We start from the raw sequence: 17,093 nt of genomic DNA on the forward strand, positions 1-17,093 counted from the left end.
TTATAGTTTATTAAATACATATTTTCAAATAAATACTCTGAACAGTCTCAATCAAGCAAATCAGAAAAATGACTAAGTGTTGCATGGTTCTGCAAAGAAAACACATCAGTAGCTTAAACAGGAAACCAGAAGAGGTTGTTCCAAAGATATGAAGTCTCTTAAGATCACAATGACACCAAGGACTCCTCAGGTTCAGTTATCTGAATGGGTTCAGAAGCTGGCTTGATCCTTAGAACCTCTGCAAAGCCGTCACCAAACCAGCATGTAACATGTGCTATGTCTACAGTAAAATAGAAAAGACGGTCCTGGCAGAGCTTCCGCCGGTACACAGACCGGGGATCCGCTGACAGCACGGCCTGGATGGCACACTTGGCTTCCTCTGCAGACTGAAAATATTTAAATGACATCTTTCCAGTACCTGAAAAGAGAAGAACAGAAGTCGGTGTTCAAAATCACACATCCCCTTTTTCACTACAGTTAGTTTCAATATGGAATGTGCTGGCTCCCTACACATCACTTAAAATGAATAGATTTTGAAATCTCAATCATTAACTGGTATTTACTGTTACCGATCAAACTCACGTAGCCCAGGGCTTTATTTCACTGAATGAAACATCATGGTGGGATTTTTTTCATTAAGTATCCCAAATAGGAGAAGGAAACTCTCATTTTCTATCCAAGTGCCATTTTCTCTATACCTATTTTTCCCTGAACAAAGACACGATCTAGGATAAACATGACAGTATTCTCAAAAAACACACCCAGAGCACTAGCCAGCAAGGGCACAGAGGAGAGGGTGGGATGGGACAGTCTCAGGTTATACAAGTTACTAAGTGTCTATGGCATGAAGACTAGGGAGATTTCAAAGACAAACATGAAGGCACACTTGCTTAGCATGTACAAGATCTTGGGTTTGATCATTTAAAAAAAAAAAAAAGTAAGCCAGGTGCTGGTGGCTCATGTCTGTAATCCTAGCTACTCAGGAGGCTAAGTCTGAGAAGCACAGTCCAAACCCAGCCTGGGCAGGAAATTCTTTTTTTTTGGCCAGTCCTGGGCCTTGGACTCAGGGCCTGAGCACTGTCCCTGGCTTCTTCCCGCTCAAGGCTAGCACTCTGCCACTTGAGCCACAGCGCCGCTTCTGGCTGTTTTCTGTATATGTGGTGCTGGGGAATCGAACCTAGGGCCTCGTGTATCCGAGGCAGGCACTCTTGCCACTAGGCTATATCCCCAGCCCGGAAATTCTTAATTAACCACAAAAAGCCAGAAGTGGAGCTGTGGCTCAAAGTGGTAGAGCACTAATCTTGAGCACCAAAGTTCAGGGATTGCACTTAGACATGGGATTCAACCCCCAGTGCTGTCACACATACAAACAAACAAAAACATCAGGGAATCTACTATCAGGGTTGGCCAAACTATATTTTCTGGACATGGAATGAAAGCCTTCACAGATTAAGGAATTTCAGCCTACCTATGTCCCCTACTGATGTGTGCCTTCCAGAAATCACTTATAGGCCACACTGGCTAGTGATCTGCTCCTAGAGTTAGCCCCCTGCTCTCTGGGAATACACAAGTAAGGTTCCTTTCCCTCTACTTCTCCCTGGGAAAACATTCAAGCCCTTCCAATGGCCTAGGAAGCCCCATGTACCCTCGTGCCCTTCCTGTAGCCTCTCTGATTCAGCTCCTTCCAGTCTGTCCTTCCTCAGTCTGCTCTGTCAGATGCTATGCACCTCCACCCTGGGCTGGGCGCCAGCTATCCCTCAGCTGGCATGTCCTTCCTCTGGACAGACTGCCTGCTTCATCTTTTAGGTTTCTGCTCACGTGTCTCTCCTCTGAGCTACTCTGAACATCCATTTAAAACAATACCCTAGCCAGGTGCCGGTGGCTCACACCTGTAATCCTAGGTACTCAGGAGGCGGAGATCTGAGGATTGCAGTTTGAAGCCAGCTCGGGCAGAAAAGTTCACATGACACTCTTATCCCCAATCAATCACTTAAAAATCAGAAGTGGTGCTGTGGCTCAAGTGGTAGAGCACAGCCTGAGTACAAAGAGGCTCAGAGACAGTGCACAGGCCCCGAGTTCAAGACCCACAACCTACCAAAAAAAAAAAAAAGCAATACCCTGACACCACCCCTGCCCCCCTCTGTCTTTTACATTTTCTTATAGCCTTGCCCTCACCTTCTCACAAGAAGTCATGTGTTCATGTGTTTATATGTTTTGTACAATAGTGTGCTTACTATGGTTTTAGCTTATCTCTGTCCATTTTCATTACTATAGAAGATCCATGAAGCATGAAGGTAGGGATTTTTTTTAAAAAAATCTGTTTTCTTTACTTCCATATCCCAAGGGCCTAGAATAGTATCTGGTACCAGAAGAAGCTCAGTGAACAAGTGTAGAATAAATGAATGTATATCCTGATTTTTGTCATTGTTGCTTTTAGTAGGGTAGGCTCAGTGTGTAGTAAGACTGATGTGGAACTTGGAATCATCCTGCTATAATCCAGCACTAGATTACAAGTGGAAGCCACTACCCCTGGCCCATTTCCTCTTTACATAGCTGTTAGGGTCCAGCCTTTGGACTTGACAGGGGATGGGCATTGGGAGCCCTCCTGAGACGCCGCCCTTCCCCCAGCCCTGGGGAATGCAGAAGCAGGCCACAATTCTCTGGGTCCGGAACAAGAAGAACCGGCTTTGCGAACAGCCCCCAAACTTTCTCGCCAGCCCATGCGCCCCCAGTCTCTCCCTGGCCTGGCGCTTTCCGAGTGATGTTAGCTCATGAGGGGGTCATATGACAAGCTCGTAGCCTATTATCAGCGTCCTGGCCAATCGCCTTCTCTCATCCCCTCCTACAATATTAGTCCTTGCCCCCGCCTTAATAAATCAGATTGCTCACGAAGCATCTCCGAGATCCACATATGCCTGGCTTTCTTCACTGGTAAGGAGGGAGGTAAGCGATCTTGTTCAGCCCCGCGCACTTGAGGTCTATGCTGACTCCCCCACTCCACCCTGGCCTAGCCTGCGGGTCGGGTCACCAGGGGAGAGGGTGAGAAAGGGAGCTGTGAGAAGCGTAGTAGAGCCTTGATCCCCGCGCCAGGGGAGGTGAACCGAGCCCGACACATAGCTATGTTAGCTCTTTGCTGAGAGGCAACACAAATAGCTTTCTGCCTTTTGGAAATCTGCCATCTCCTTAGCAACCAACTACTTCTTTCTGGCATCACCACTCCCTCCCACTTCCCAATAGCTGCACCTTTCATTCTAGTATCTACTATGGCCCAGGGAAGCCAAATAACATGTGCCAAGAACCACCTGCTAAGTGGACTCCACAAAAGGTCCTGTGGCCCCTCTTCTGCAGGAAAGCACATGTCTGTCAGGCAAGTGCTATGCTAAGAGATGCTTCTTTTCCTGTGGGCTCCTCTATGCCAAAGGCTGAACTATTGGCCTGCCGAATGTTAGAACAAACGTTTCTTTAGTCACATAGTTAAACAGGAAATAAATGAGTAATACAAAAAAATGAAAAATGAGAGAAAATACCTAAGTACAGAATAAGCACAACTCAGCTTCTGAATGCTGTGTGAAAACCATGGGCACCATGTGAGGTGTCAGCCTTTCTTTCTCTACAGCACCTGAGCTGAAGTCATCATCTGATAGAACTGCCTGAAGAGTGGAAATACCAAACATGGCTGAGATAAAGCTATAAATGAAGCTCACTTCTTGGACTGGGGTTGCTACTCAGTGGTAGTGCTTGCCTGGTGTGTGTGAGGCCCTGGGTTAGATCTCCAACACCACAACACAAAAATAAAAACAGCAACACCACCCCCTGTACTTCTTGTTAAAATCTGGAGAACTGAAGCTACCTGGTTCACCTCCTGGGCTGAGCTGTCCAAGGTCCATCTCTGCATGAGGAGTAAACCGGACTTGCAAAGGGGCTGCGGGGGCCTCCCTCACCCAGGCAGGAACCTCGCTGTGGGGTGTCCTGTCAGCCACTGGGGCAGGGCAAGGAGGAGCCACGTGCCGTGTCTCCACACAGCTTCCTCGCAGGACCAAGGCACTTTCCATGCTCCTTGGCCTCTTCTCTATACCTTCCTCCAGAAAGTTCTTCCCTGGACCAGGTGAGCCAAACTGTTCTGTCACAGTCTGACTCTCACTACTTCTTGATTCCACACCCAAATCCATTACTCTCTCTCCGTGTTCGGGCCAGGTTCGCTGGGCGTTTGTTGTGCTGCTGTGTTTTGGGAGGTTTTCTTCTGGAGCTCCGTCTTCAGAACGTCCAGGCTTCTCAACAGTTACATGGGAGGGCTGGGGTCCATCAGACCCTGAGAGCTGTTGCTGGTCACAGCTATCAGTCTTGTCATCACACTGGGACATAGTCCTTGGTTTAAGTCGGTTATTCTGTAGATTAAGGTCCCCTAAAGGCTTCATCAAATGTTGTGGGGAGTCATAATCAGCTATGTAGGGTTTTATATCTAGCACAGGTGTGCCATCTATCATGTCAATGCCAGATAGGTATATAGTTCCACCTGGAAGGTGAAAAAAAAACCAAAAAACATCTTACAAGCATTCACAGTGAAGAACAGTGCCATGAATTGGAGAATATACTCTAACTCAGTCTGCTCACATTTCTCTCTACACATACTATTAACATCTGCTTCCTTTCCTATCTGGGAACCCAGCTTACTTGACAAAATCCTACTTGTTTTTCAAGGCGCTTGTGGGATATCTCTTCTACAAATCTTTCTGGCTTTTCCATACACAAGCATTCCTCTGGGTTTCACTGAGGACCCTGTATAAACCGCTACTAGATCCTCTTTTGCAATGGCCTGCCTGGACCTCCACAGCAAGCAGGCCCTGAGCATAGTTTGGAGTCTACTCCTTTTTGTATCATGGGCTAGGCACATGATAGTCCTCAGTGCATTGCTGAGGGACCAAGAAAGGTTTCCACTGGGGGTAAACAAGACTCTAGTTGCCCATCGTATCTTCATCCCCTGCTGCTCTTGAGTCCTGCTGCTCCTCCAGTCCAGTTAGATTTTAGCTAACAGACTATGGAAAAAGAGTTGTGACAACCTTTGGGGATTATGTTTTCAGGTAAGACTGCTGAAATCTAGTAGACTCACTTGAGAGGTTCTACCTGTACCCTGTTGGAGTAAGGAGGCATGCTGGAAAGGCCTACCCAGGCAACAATCTGCCAGGCACCTGCAGAAACTGAAGGGCCTCCAGCAAACAACCAAAATAACTAAAGCAAAAAAGGCCTTGGGGCCGGGTACTAGTGTCTCATACCTGTCATCCTACCTACCCAGGAGGCTGAGATCTGAGGTTTAAAGCTAACCTGGCAGGAAAGTCCATATTGACAATTAACCACCAAAAACCCAGAAGTAGAGTTGTGGCTCAAGTGGTATAAAGTACTAGCTGTAAGGAAAAGGTAGTTCAAGGATAGTGCTCAGGCTCTGACTTCAAACCCCAGATCCAGCGCACGCACGCACGCACGCACGCACGCAAACACACACACACACACACACACACACACACACACACACGGGTGGGACACAACTCAGATGGTAGAGACCCTACAGAACAAGCACAAGGCCACAAGTTAGAAGCCATAGTACTACCAAAATAAATAAATAAATACACAAATAAATAACCTAACTGTTTTTGACACAGGAATGATAAGACAAAACTCCGAACATCCTATAAAAACTTATCTCATAATGTCTTCAAGCTAACAATCATGGTATATTTCCCACTGGTATTCATACAGACAGCAGCTAGCTCTGAAAATGAGATGATTTCTTAGGACTCCCGGGGTAAAAGTAGAAATGAAGTGGGTTACCTTCCACCTTCTCCAGCTTGGCCAGCGTCAGTCCTATAGCATTGGGACGATGAGGGCTCCGTGTGGAAAACACCCCAGTCTTTGCACCGTTCAGCCTGGGGGGCTGCACTTTTGCCTTATAGCTCAAGTGACCATTTTTGTGAAAAACAAATAAAATCCTGTTGAAAACAGACCAAACCGCTGATTAAGAAAAGAACACGGGGGGGCTGGGGATGTGGCCTAGTGGCAAGAAGGCTTGACTCGTAGTCATGAAGCCCTGGGTTCAATTCCCCAGCACCACATATATAGAAAATGGCCAGAAGGGGCGCTATGGCTCAAGTGGCAGAGTGCTAACCTTGAGCAAAAAGAAGTCAGGGACAGTGCTCAGGCCCTGAGTCCAAGTCCCAGGACTGGCAACAAAAAACAAAAAACAAAAACAAAGAAAAGAACACGGGGGCTGGGGATATGGCTTAGGGGCAAGAGTGCTTGCCTCATATACATGAGGGCCTGGGTTCAATTCCCCAGCACCACATATACAGAAAACAGCCAGAAGTGGCGCTGTGGCTCAAGTGGCAGAGTGCTAGCCTTGAGCAAAAAGAAGCCAGGGACAGTGCTCAAGCCCTGAGTCCAAGGCCCAGGACTGGCCAAAAAAAAAAAAAAAGAGGATCATGAGTCTGTGACCAACTTGGACTACACAGTAAGATCTCAAAAAAAAAACAAAAAACTTCCCAAACAACACAAAACTAAAAGACAACAAAGGAAAACATTAACACTTGAATTTATACACTCATATATTATAAAATGTCAGCCTAGGGGCTGGGAATGTGGCCTAGTGGTAGAGTGCTTGCCCAGCACACATGAAGTCCTGGACTCCATTTCTCAGTACCACATATAGTAAAAAAGCAGGAAGTGGCACTGGCTCAAGTGGTAGAGTCTTAGCCTTGAGCAAAAGGAAGCCAGGGACAGTGCTTAGGCCCTGAGTTCAAGCCCCAGGACTGGCAAAAAAAAAAAAAACCCAAACATTAAATAAAATGTCAGCCTAAGAGAAAAATATTGACTGCATACAATGAATGAATTAGTATCTATGGTATATAAATGACTACACAAAGACTAGATCAGAACATTCATGGGTTTTTTTGTTTTGTTTTGTTTTTCTATCTTCCCCAGTGCTCAAATGAAGATGTCAGAATTAACAATTCATTTTAGGTGTCTACCAGTAAAATAAGACAAATTTAGACTGTAAATGTTAGACAGAATTGCAAATGACACAGTAATATCCAGATTTCTAAGGACTCTGACTTTTGGAAAGGGTATATCTAATTCTGTAAAAGGTCAGATAGTAAATATTTTAGGATTTGAGGGCAGCAGGTTACTTCTGCAACTGTTCAATTATGCTATGATAGCCAGCTGTACAATGGCAGCCACATGCTTTATAGACCATGGGCTTGGCTGTGAGACTATAAAAATAACTTACAAAAACAAGCAGAGGGCCATACTGGTCCCTAGGCTATTGTTTGCTGACTCTTGGTTAACATAATGGCCATGGGCAGAATCAGACATCTACAATAGAAGGGACCCATCACAATCAGGACCTCCAAGGGTGCCCCGGAAACAATTCTGGTATAATTATAACACAACTTACCAAACATGAGAAAATTGTTCTAGACCCATCAAGGAATGTTCAGGATTATTAAAGATGCTCTTTCTAATCCTCAAACAAGCCCGTGAATGGCTACAAATAGATGGCTGCCTTGGGGTACCATTTTTGGCTGAGAAACAGGATTCCAAGTAGCCTATTGGCTCAGTTAAAAGGATACCTACAGAAGAAAATTAGATAAGAAATCATTAAGTCAAAAAGTCACATGAAGTCAAGCACTGGTGGCTCAGGCCTATAATCCTAGCGACTCAGGAGGCTGAGATCTGAGGATTGCAGTTTGAAGCCAGCCAGGGCAGGAAAGTCCATGAGACTCTTATCTCCAATTAACGACCAAAAAACCCAGAAATGGCGCTGCGGCTCAAGTAGTAGAGCACTAGCCTTGAGCTGAAGAACTCAGGGCCCAGAGTTCAAGCCCCATGACCAACCAAAAAAATTATTTTTAATTTACATGAAGCTATAAGAAAAAATGATCTCTAATTCACTGATTTCATAATTTTTAAATCTACTAGCTAAAAGTTACTGGTGGCCAGGCATGATGGTACATGCCTATAATCTCAGCATTTGAGAGGCTGAGGCAGGAAGCTGTAAAGTTAAATGCCACTTTAGGTTACACATAGCAAGTTATAGGGAAGACTGGGCTAAGTAATGAAACACTATCTCAGAACTATTTTTTTTTTTTTTTGCCGGTCCTGGGACTTGAACTTAGGACCTGGGAACTTTCCCTAAGCTTCTTTTGCTCAAGGCTAGCACTCTACCACTAGAGCCACAACCCTACTTCTGCCCCAAGGCTTCATGCATGTTAGGCAAGTACTCTACCACTAAACCACATTCCCAGCTCCTCAAAACGTTGTTGTTGGTGGTGGTGGTGACACCTGAAATTGTAATCTTTTTTTCCCCCTGTTGCTGGTGGAGCTTAAACTCAGGGCATACATGCTGTCCCTGAGCTCTTTTGCTTAAGGCTGGTGCGCTACCATTTTGAACCACAGCTCCACTTCTGGTTTTCTGATGGTTAGTTGGAGATGAGTTTCACAAACTTTTCTGCCTGGGCTGGCTTTGAACCACAACCCTCAGATATGTCAGCCTCCAGAGAAGCTAGGATTATGGCATGAGCCACCAGTGCCAGGCCTGAGATGGGAATCTTGACATATTTCCCAGGCTGGCCTGTAACTCCCAGATTCAAGTGATCCTCTGGTCTCCGTTTCCCAAGTAGATGGGATTACAAGTATGAACCACCCACCATACCTAGCCTATTTGGATTTACAGGTAACTTACGGGTAATTTACAGGTAACAGTGTCCTTTGGAGCACTTTTCCTATATAAACGTTTTATTATTGTCGGTCATGGGGCTTGAACTTGGGGCCTAGGTGCTGTCCCTGAGCTAGCATTCTACCACCTTGAGGCACAGCGCAACTTCTGGTTTTTAGTAGTTAATTGGAGACAAGAGTTTCACAGAGACTTTTCTGTCCTGACTGGCTTCTAACTGTGATCCTCAGATCTCAACCTCCTGAGTAGCTAGGATTACAGGTGTGAGCCACTGGCGCCCAGCAACTTTTTATTTGATGCTTCAATTCTGACTATTGGCATATATTACATTGTAAACCTAACATACAGCTGGGCATGGTTCAAAGCCAGCCAGGCAAAAAAGACTGTGAAACTCTTATCTCCAGTTAACTATCAAGAACGCTGGAAGCGGAGCTGTGGCTCAAATGATAGAGTGCTACCCTCCAACAAAAACAAAAAAAAGCTCAAGGACACCACTGAGGCCCTCAGTTCAAGTACCAGAAATTAAAAACAAAATCTAAGATATGAATCAACATCCCTAGCAATATAAAGATATGCTGACAGACAATATCATTTTCTAAAATCTTTTGACACATACAAAAAATAATGTGCAACCCATATATCACAAAGCACAATAGACCCTCTATAGCCATCAGCCGCTCAAAGCCCTAGGCTACTACTGCCAACACCTCGTGCCTTTTCAAACTGTTTTCCCCCTGCCTCATACTCTTTCTTCCCCTGAGATGAACACCAGCCTCAATTACATTCACTTTCCTTTAAAATTGAATTCCATCATAATTACATGCATACCTCAATAATATTTCAGGTGCGGGTCTAAAACTGTAAAGGTGGGGGGAGGTGGTGGACAACTTCCTCCCTCCTCCCTTCCTAAACCCTCTATCCGTGGCCCTTATTAATTCCTAATCGGCATGACTCCAGCTGGGCGCGTTCGATCTCCCAGTAACAGATCAACTACTTCACTAAATCAGTCTCTGCACATTAAAGCGACAACCAGTCAGTCGTCTTTGAACGTCCCTGGAAGGACTCCAGGAAGGTGGAACACTGCATGAGCTCACGAAGGGAAAGCAGACTCGGTGGGAGGAGGCGGGATATTTGTAGCAGGGAGAGCTCTCCACGAAGAAAGGCGGGCAGCTCGGCGGCTGTGCCCAAACCCGGCCGACCCTACAGATCCACCGCAACCCGAGCTCCACACGCGCGGTGACGTCACGCCCCTAGGGTCAGCGGGTCACGTGGTCGCCAACGCACGTGACTTTCCCCTCCTCCCTCCCCCCTCCCCCCAGGATTCCCAAACTAGGAAACGTGATCTGCGTCAGGTCAAACGCTCACATTTTATATCCACCTCGGCCGGGTTTAGGCCTGTCCTGCTAACGGCACCGCCACCGTCTGATTCCTACAAGTTACCTGTCTCCAGGGCGGGCTTCGCGCACCCACACGAGGTCGCTGTGGGCCGAGGCCCCAACTCCTCCGCCAAGCCGCGCATGTCTAAGAGTCGCTGAGGAGCCCAGGCGATTCACCCAGACTTCCGCTTCCGCTCCCGAGGACTGGCGCCTGCGCAATAGCCGCGTCATGGCGTGGACCCGGAAGGTACGTCCGCGGAAGTGGCGCCGCGCGGGCTGTGGTGAGGGCTTTTTCTGGGCGCTGAGGTCTCGTGTGAGTTCGGATCCCCGCCCCGACCCGACAGTATCGGTCCTGTCATCCGCTGTGGTTGTCCCCTCTCAAAGCAGCCAGCGGCTCGGAGCTTTCCTGCGCTACCCAAGAGGAGTGGACACGACGATTCACACGCAAAGATGTCTTTGGATTTATTAGTAATAAGCGGCCTGTAAACCACGAATGACCCTGCATGTGTGCTGTTGCTGAGCATTTTCATTTTCTCAAGGCTAGTGCTTTGCCACTTGATCCACAGATCCACTTCCAGCCTTTTGATGGTTAGTTAAGAGATAAGTCTCATGGACTTTCCTGTCCAGGCTGGTTTCAAACTGGGATCCTCAGATTTCAGTCTCCTCAGTAGCTAGGATTACAGGCATGAGCCACCAGCGCCCGGCTATAATCCTTTTTTTTTTTTTTTTTTTTTTTAAGAAAAAAGGATGTGTGGGGCTGGGGATATGGCCTAGTGGCAAGAGCGCTTGCCTCGTATACATGAGGCCCTGGGTTCAATTCCCCAGCACCACATATACAGAAAACGGCCAGCGGTGGCGCTGTGGCTCAAGTGGCAGAGTGCTAGCCTTGAGCAAAAAGAAGCCAGGGACAGTGCTCAGGCCCTGAGTCCAAGCCCCAGGACTGGCCAAAAAAAAAAAAAAGAAAAGAAAAGAAAAAAGGATGTGTGTATCAGTCATACAACAAAAGAACTGGATATTAACTATCCAGAGTTGTCCTTGGAAGAGGGATAGAGATGGTTATACTTTTTGCAAGATAAAAGCTATTTGTCAGAAAAAAATCCCAAGTAAATCACTTAGATGTATGATGAATGTTGTAATGGAGCCCCACTACTGGCTGGGGAGTTGGGAGGGCATCACTGAAGAAGCCTGAGCCTCACTGGAACTGAAGTTAAAGTGAAGTTTATGAAGCAGTATGCATATGTGGATAAAATTATTGTCATTGTTTATGAACACCTTTTTTAAAGTACGGGCCAACAAGAATCCTGTTTTGTTAGTCTTATGTCAACTGGAGACACGAATCTGGGGACTGGCACAGGGTCACAACTGGACAGAAATAGCTGCACTTGTCACTAGGCAGCTCTGTTGCCAAACATGGTAGTCCTTTCATGGAAAGCAGAAGAGGTATTTGTCCTCCTAGAAGGCACAGTAAACGTTTGGTAATCACACCAAAAGCACATATTTGCCAACTGTGACATGCTGAAACTCAAAAAAAAAAGCACACATGAAGGCACCAATGAAACAGTTTGCAACCTTTCTGAAAGGCAAAGATCCTCTGAAAACAATATGCTCTGCACTTTTGTTTTCAATAGTTTTTGTCATTTTATCTGAATTTTCTACTGTTTAGAAGCTTAATTCCTTCTCTGCAGATAGAACCTACAATCTGCCTTAGAAAACAACTTAAATGATCGATACACGTAGTCATGTATCAAGAAGCCCTTCTCAATATAATGAAGTGACTCAACTTCTCCTTTAGGTAATGGCCATTTTGAGACAAGTAATGTTTGGACCTTCTCACACATCATTTTGGATATAATATCTTAGCATTGATTTTTTTAAAAAAGCCACCATTGTATGTGTACTATGAGAGGAGAGTAAGACAATGCAGGGCTCAGATGGATTCTTGCAGAATTTTAATTCTTTTGACTTAAGGGTTCTAAAGCCAAGAAGAAAACAGGAGGGAAGAAAGAACTTAAATGAGAATGGGAGGGCTGGGAATATGGCCTAGAGACTAGAGTGTTTGCCTCATATACATGAAGCCCTGGGTTCAATTCCCCAGTACCGCATATACAGAAAACGGCCACAAGTGGCGCTGTGGCTCAAGTGGCAGAGTGCTAGCTTTGAGCAAAAAAAGAAGCCAGGGACAGTGCTCAGGCCCTGAGTCCAAGCCCCAGGACTGGCAAAATAAATAAATAAAAATAAAAATAATTTTTAAAAATGAGAATGTGAAGGTAGAAAGAGGTGATAGAGGCCTAAAAGGTAGAAAGCCACTTCCTCTAGTGTACTATATCCCTCTTTGAAGCTACTTGGTTTTTTTGCACCTTAGTGCTCCTTGTACAGAACTTGAAATTTCAGTTGATTCCCTACCCTTGCTCTCTGGCAGGTAAAATTGAGACCAAAGTATCCCAACAATGAAGCATTATGAAAAGGCCCCGAGCACATCAGATGTGACTTCTGGTGAGTGCCAGCCTCTCTGAGGTTATTCCCACATCTGTGGAATGGGAATGGTATTCATTGCCCCATCAGTTTGATAGACTTCTGTGCCTATTAAGTATTATGGGTTCTGAATCATTGTATAATGAATATCCCCGGGTAGGGGGTGTCTACATGAAGAGGGCAGCAAATAGGAGGGAAATGCCATTGTAACTTCCTACTCTGTTACTGGTTCTCAGGCCTGTCAATTAGAACCATCTGGAGAACTTTAAAAAATAATGTGATAAGGAAGGTGTTGTGGTGCAAATCCATAATCCTAGTATTTGGGAGACTGAGACAAGAGGATTTTATCTAAAAAAAAAAAAGTTAAGTATGCCTGAAATACAATGCTATATATCCTGGTTAGCTCTTGAAGCAAGGATGGAACATTAGTAGAAAAACTGGTGAAAACCAAATAATATCTGTAATAGTTAATGAGAATGCAATTATCTTCTTAGTTTTGATGAATGGACTGCAGTTATGTAACATTAGAATAAACTGGGTGAAAGATACACAGAAACTTCTCTGCCATCTTTATAACTTTCCTATAAGTCTAAATTTACTTCTCCAGTGAGATTCCTTAAAGCATAAAATTAAAGATGAATATATCTCTGCTTAGATGCCACCCAATCAAAATAGGGAAATTAGGATCCCCAAAAGTTGAACTTGGGCACCTGTATATTTGAATTCTTCCTTGGTGATTTTCATGTACCACAGGGCCGAGAAAACCATTGCTATATTCCTTGAGGACCAGAGGATCTAGGATCCTGTCTTGTTCTTTGATATACTCTAAGCTTCTAACACATAGTCTATATGGAGCTTGTGTGTTGTGGCCCTGTTCAATGAACTTTAGTTTGAAAAAAATTTACTTTTATAGTCTGTTGTAATAACCAAAGAAAGAATAATAATAAAAAACCACCATAGAGGATGGGTTTTCAGATATCTCCCGAACCACCTAAAATAGCTTCAATTCTGACCCTAGTCTTTTGTCATTTTCAGTTCAACTTTGACCCTTATCGTCAGATGAATATTTCTGAAGTATAAAAGCTGCTACCCTATTGTTCAAAAGGCTCATCTATTTTCCTAATTCCTAATAATATACTTCTTAGGTCATCAAAAACTGTCTACACTGCAATAACAGATTCACTGTCTAATGAAAGAATTTTTAGCATGCAGACCAACTATTGCATCTGGACTCTATTAACCATAATCTTACATAGTTATCTTAAACTCACACTTCTTGGGGTCACCTGCAATAATGCTGCTTTGCCTGTCCAAATCTTCTGTCTTTCAAGATTTCACTCCAGTATCAGGTGAACACTTCCTGTTCAAATGGCTGCAGCCCTTACTGTTTTCTGGGTTGTTATTATAAAGGGGATGTACAGAGGGATTACAGTTAACTGTTTCCTGTTGTATTGCCTCGGTGAGACAGAATGAAGCCCTAGTTAGCCAGGCCTGTGTGCACAGAGGTATCCTAACTACTCAGCACTTACCATGACGCTGTCACACAATTAAGCAGGTAGTAGTGATTTAATGTACATTTTGCACAAAAACAATATTTTTTTAAAAAAATAGGAAATACAAAAGGCAATGACCAAAAAATAGTAAATGACATTCATTATTTTAATAATCCAAACTAAGAATTGTTCTAGTTATAAAGAGGGCAGATATGTTCAAATTATATTGTATACATGTATGGAAATACCACAGTGAAACAATTGCTTTGTATAGTTAATGTATTCTAGCACAAATGATTTGTTATAAAAAAGAATTGTCCAGATTAAGAGGTTCCTAAAGGCTGGGAATGTGGCTTAGTGGCAGAGTGCTTGACTAGCATGCATGAAGCCCTGGGTCCAATTTCTCAGTACCACACACACAGAAAAGGCCAAAAGTAGTGCTGTGATTCAAGTGATAGAGTGCTAGTCTTGAGCAAAAGAAGCTCAGGGACAGAGCCCAGGGGCCTGAGTTCAAGTCCCAGGACTGGGGGGAAAAAAAAGAGGTACCTAAAGCCTCACTAAAGTTTTGGTGTTATTATAGCAATAATTGACTAAATTTATAACAAAACTGTATACTTCCAAATTTTAATTGTTCACCATCACTTATCTGGCTCTTAAGAATTAAGAACTTAATTAAGCCTAGCTCCGGTGGCTCACGCCTATAATCTTAGCTACTTAGAAGGCTGAGATCTGAGGATTGCTTCAAAGCCAACCAGGGAAGGAAAGTCCATTAGACTCTTATCTCCAATTAACCACCAGAAAACTGGAAGTAGCACTGTGGCTCTAGTAGTAGAGTGCTAGCCTTGAGCTGAAGAGCTTAGGAACAGTGCCTAGGCCCAGAGTTCAAGCCTCATGGCCAACCAAAAACAAAAATAAGAATTTAATTAACAATCAAATAAGCCAGGTGTGCTGGCTGAAATCTGTAATTCCAGCTACTCAGGAGTAGAACATCTGGAGAGTATCTGTTGAAAGCCAGTCTAGCCCCCCCCTCCAAAAAAAAATTGAGAACCAATCTCAATTAGTAAGCCACATATGGTGGCACATGCCTGTAATCTCAACTAGTCTGGACACCATAGGTGGGAAAATCTGGGTCTGAGGCTGGCCCCAAGCAAAACATCAGGCCCTCCCTGAACAAATAAATCTTAAAAAGGCAGAGGCATGGCTCAAGTGATAGAGTACTTGCCTAGCAAATGCAAATGCAAGACTCTGAATTCAAACTCTAATGCTGTCATATATGTATGTGTATGTATATATATATATATCAGTATATATATATCAAATCAATTATTCAGCCCTCCCTTTTCCCCTTTATCCCCTTTCTTCTACTCTCTTCTCCATTTGCACATATATACCCATGTACACAGTCACACACACCCTCACACACACTAGCAGAATATTATCTACTTATTAGAGCTAAAAAATATTCTCTCAGAGATATGATCTATAAATGGGAAATCATGTGAATAAAAATTGTCAAAGCTTCTACAACATTTTAAAACAATCACACACATAAAATATCAAGATACATATTTCGTTGGTCTGCAACTTTATGCTTGAACATTGCTAAAACAAAACATAACTGTAGACATCATTTTCTTGTCGAATCTCTTGAGGGGAATGTGGAATTGCTGATATTTCCGGTTCTTCTGCTTTGGCTTTTTCATTCACTTCTGGAAAATGAAATACAAAAATAGATTCAGCAAACATTGGGACCATTTGTTATCCACTTAGAGAGAAAAACCTACCTCAGACAGACACAAAAATTAATTTCAAATGGAGTAATTTTTTAAAATTTGTCAGTTATGGGGCTTGAATTCAGGGCCTGGGTGCTGAGCGTTCCTGAGCTCTTCAGCTTAAGGCTAGCTCTCTACCACTTGAGCCACAGTGCCACTTCCTGTTTTCTGGTGATTAATTGGAGAGAAGAGTCTCACTGCCTTTCCTGCCTGGGCTGGCTTTGAACCCTGACCCTCAGATCTCAGCCTCCTGAGTAGCTAGGATTACAGGCATGAGCCACCAGCATCCAACTAAGTCTGAGACTCTTAGCTCCAATTAACCACTAAAAAGCCAGAAGTAGAAGTGTGGCTCAGGAGGTGAGAAAAATAAAGGACAGTCCCCAGGCCCTGAGTTCAAGTCCCAGTGCCAACATAACAGCAGCAGCAGCAGCAGGAGCAACAACAATAATCACAATAATAGGAATAGAATTGTAGCCCAGTTGGGAGAGTGCTTATATAGCTGTGCAAAATCCTGGGTTCAGTCTTCAGCACCACAAAAATACAACTACTAATAAAATAAAATTAAACCATGAATATCAACTGGGAAAATATGTACAATATTTAGTGAAGGACTTAAAAAGTTTTATTTTAGGCCAGGCACTATGTCTATAATTCTAACTACTCAGGAGATTGAGATTTGAGATGGTGGTTTAAAGCCAGCCTGGTGCAGAAAAGTCAGTGAGACACTTTACCTCCAATTAACTAGCAAAAAGCCAGAAGTGGAGGTGTAGCTCAAGTAGAAGGAGCACTAGCCTTTAACGAAAAAGCAAAGTGAGAATGCAGGGCCTTGGGTTCAAAACTTTACTTTTCAACTCAGGAGACTGAGATCTGAGGATGGAAGTTCAAAGCCAGTCCAGGCAGGAAAGTCTATGAGAGTCTTATCTCCAGTTAACCACCAGAAAACAGGAAGTGGTGCTGAGGATCAAAGTGGTAGAGCACTAGCCTTCAGCAGAAGAGCTCAGGGACAGTGCCCAGGCCCTGAGTTCAAGCCCTATGAGAGACAAAAACAAACAAACAACCCCCCCCCAAAAAACAACCCCAAAAGGTTTATTTTTCAGTGTTGCTAGGGATTGAACCCTGACTGCATTCAAGACAGTCTGTGTTTTATTTTTTTTTATTATTTTTTATTTTTTTGGCCAGTCCTGGGCCTTGGACTCAGGGCCTGAAGTCCCTGGCTTCTTCCCGCTCAAGGTTAGCACTCTGCCACAGTGCCCCTTCT

General features: G+C 44.1%; 2 protein-coding genes and 1 long non-coding RNA gene across 8 annotated transcripts in view; 1 reads left to right on the forward strand and 2 right to left on the reverse strand.

The window, feature by feature from the left end:
* Positions 1-10,241, reverse strand: Trmo (tRNA methyltransferase O). Of its 4 annotated transcripts, none has more exons than XM_048337824.1 (5): positions 10,163-10,241; positions 7,445-7,619; positions 5,824-5,981; positions 3,860-4,513; positions 1-418 (listed from the first exon to the last, which is right to left on the reverse strand). In XM_048337824.1, exons 1-5 carry the CDS (start codon positions 10,239-10,241, stop codon positions 165-167), a joined length of 1,320 nt encoding a protein of 439 aa, XP_048193781.1. In that variant the 3' UTR covers positions 1-164. The 4 variants fall into 4 exon arrangements, with proteins under 4 accessions (XP_048193781.1, XP_048193777.1, XP_048193789.1 ...); XM_048337820.1 differs by having other exon boundaries at positions 3,851-4,513; XM_048337832.1 differs by having other exon boundaries at positions 3,851-4,513; positions 10,088-10,201.
* Positions 6,621-17,093, reverse strand: part of Hemgn (hemogen) — a 21,328-nt gene continuing 10,855 nt past the window's right edge. For 2 of the 3 annotated variants that reach the window (XM_048337798.1, XM_048337806.1), the window contains exon 4: positions 15,632-15,772. In XM_048337798.1, coding sequence (XP_048193755.1) covers positions 15,666-15,772 — 107 coding nt within the window. In that variant the 3' untranslated portion in view covers positions 15,632-15,665. Of the gene's footprint in view, positions 6,632-15,631; positions 15,773-17,093 lie in introns of those variants that run through there. The other variant, XM_048337803.1, reaches the window with a different exon arrangement.
* LOC125345876 overlaps positions 10,215-17,093 on the forward strand; it is a 19,259-nt gene continuing 12,380 nt past the window's right edge. Inside the window, exons 1-2 of the long non-coding RNA XR_007209808.1 lie at positions 10,215-10,345; positions 12,518-12,591. This is a non-coding gene — a long non-coding RNA (uncharacterized LOC125345876). The remainder of the gene's footprint in view (positions 10,346-12,517; positions 12,592-17,093) is intronic.

Source organism: Perognathus longimembris, chromosome 1 (genome assembly GCF_023159225.1).
Source record: "Perognathus longimembris pacificus isolate PPM17 chromosome 1, ASM2315922v1, whole genome shotgun sequence".
NCBI classification, from domain to species: domain Eukaryota; kingdom Metazoa; phylum Chordata; class Mammalia; order Rodentia; family Heteromyidae; genus Perognathus; species Perognathus longimembris.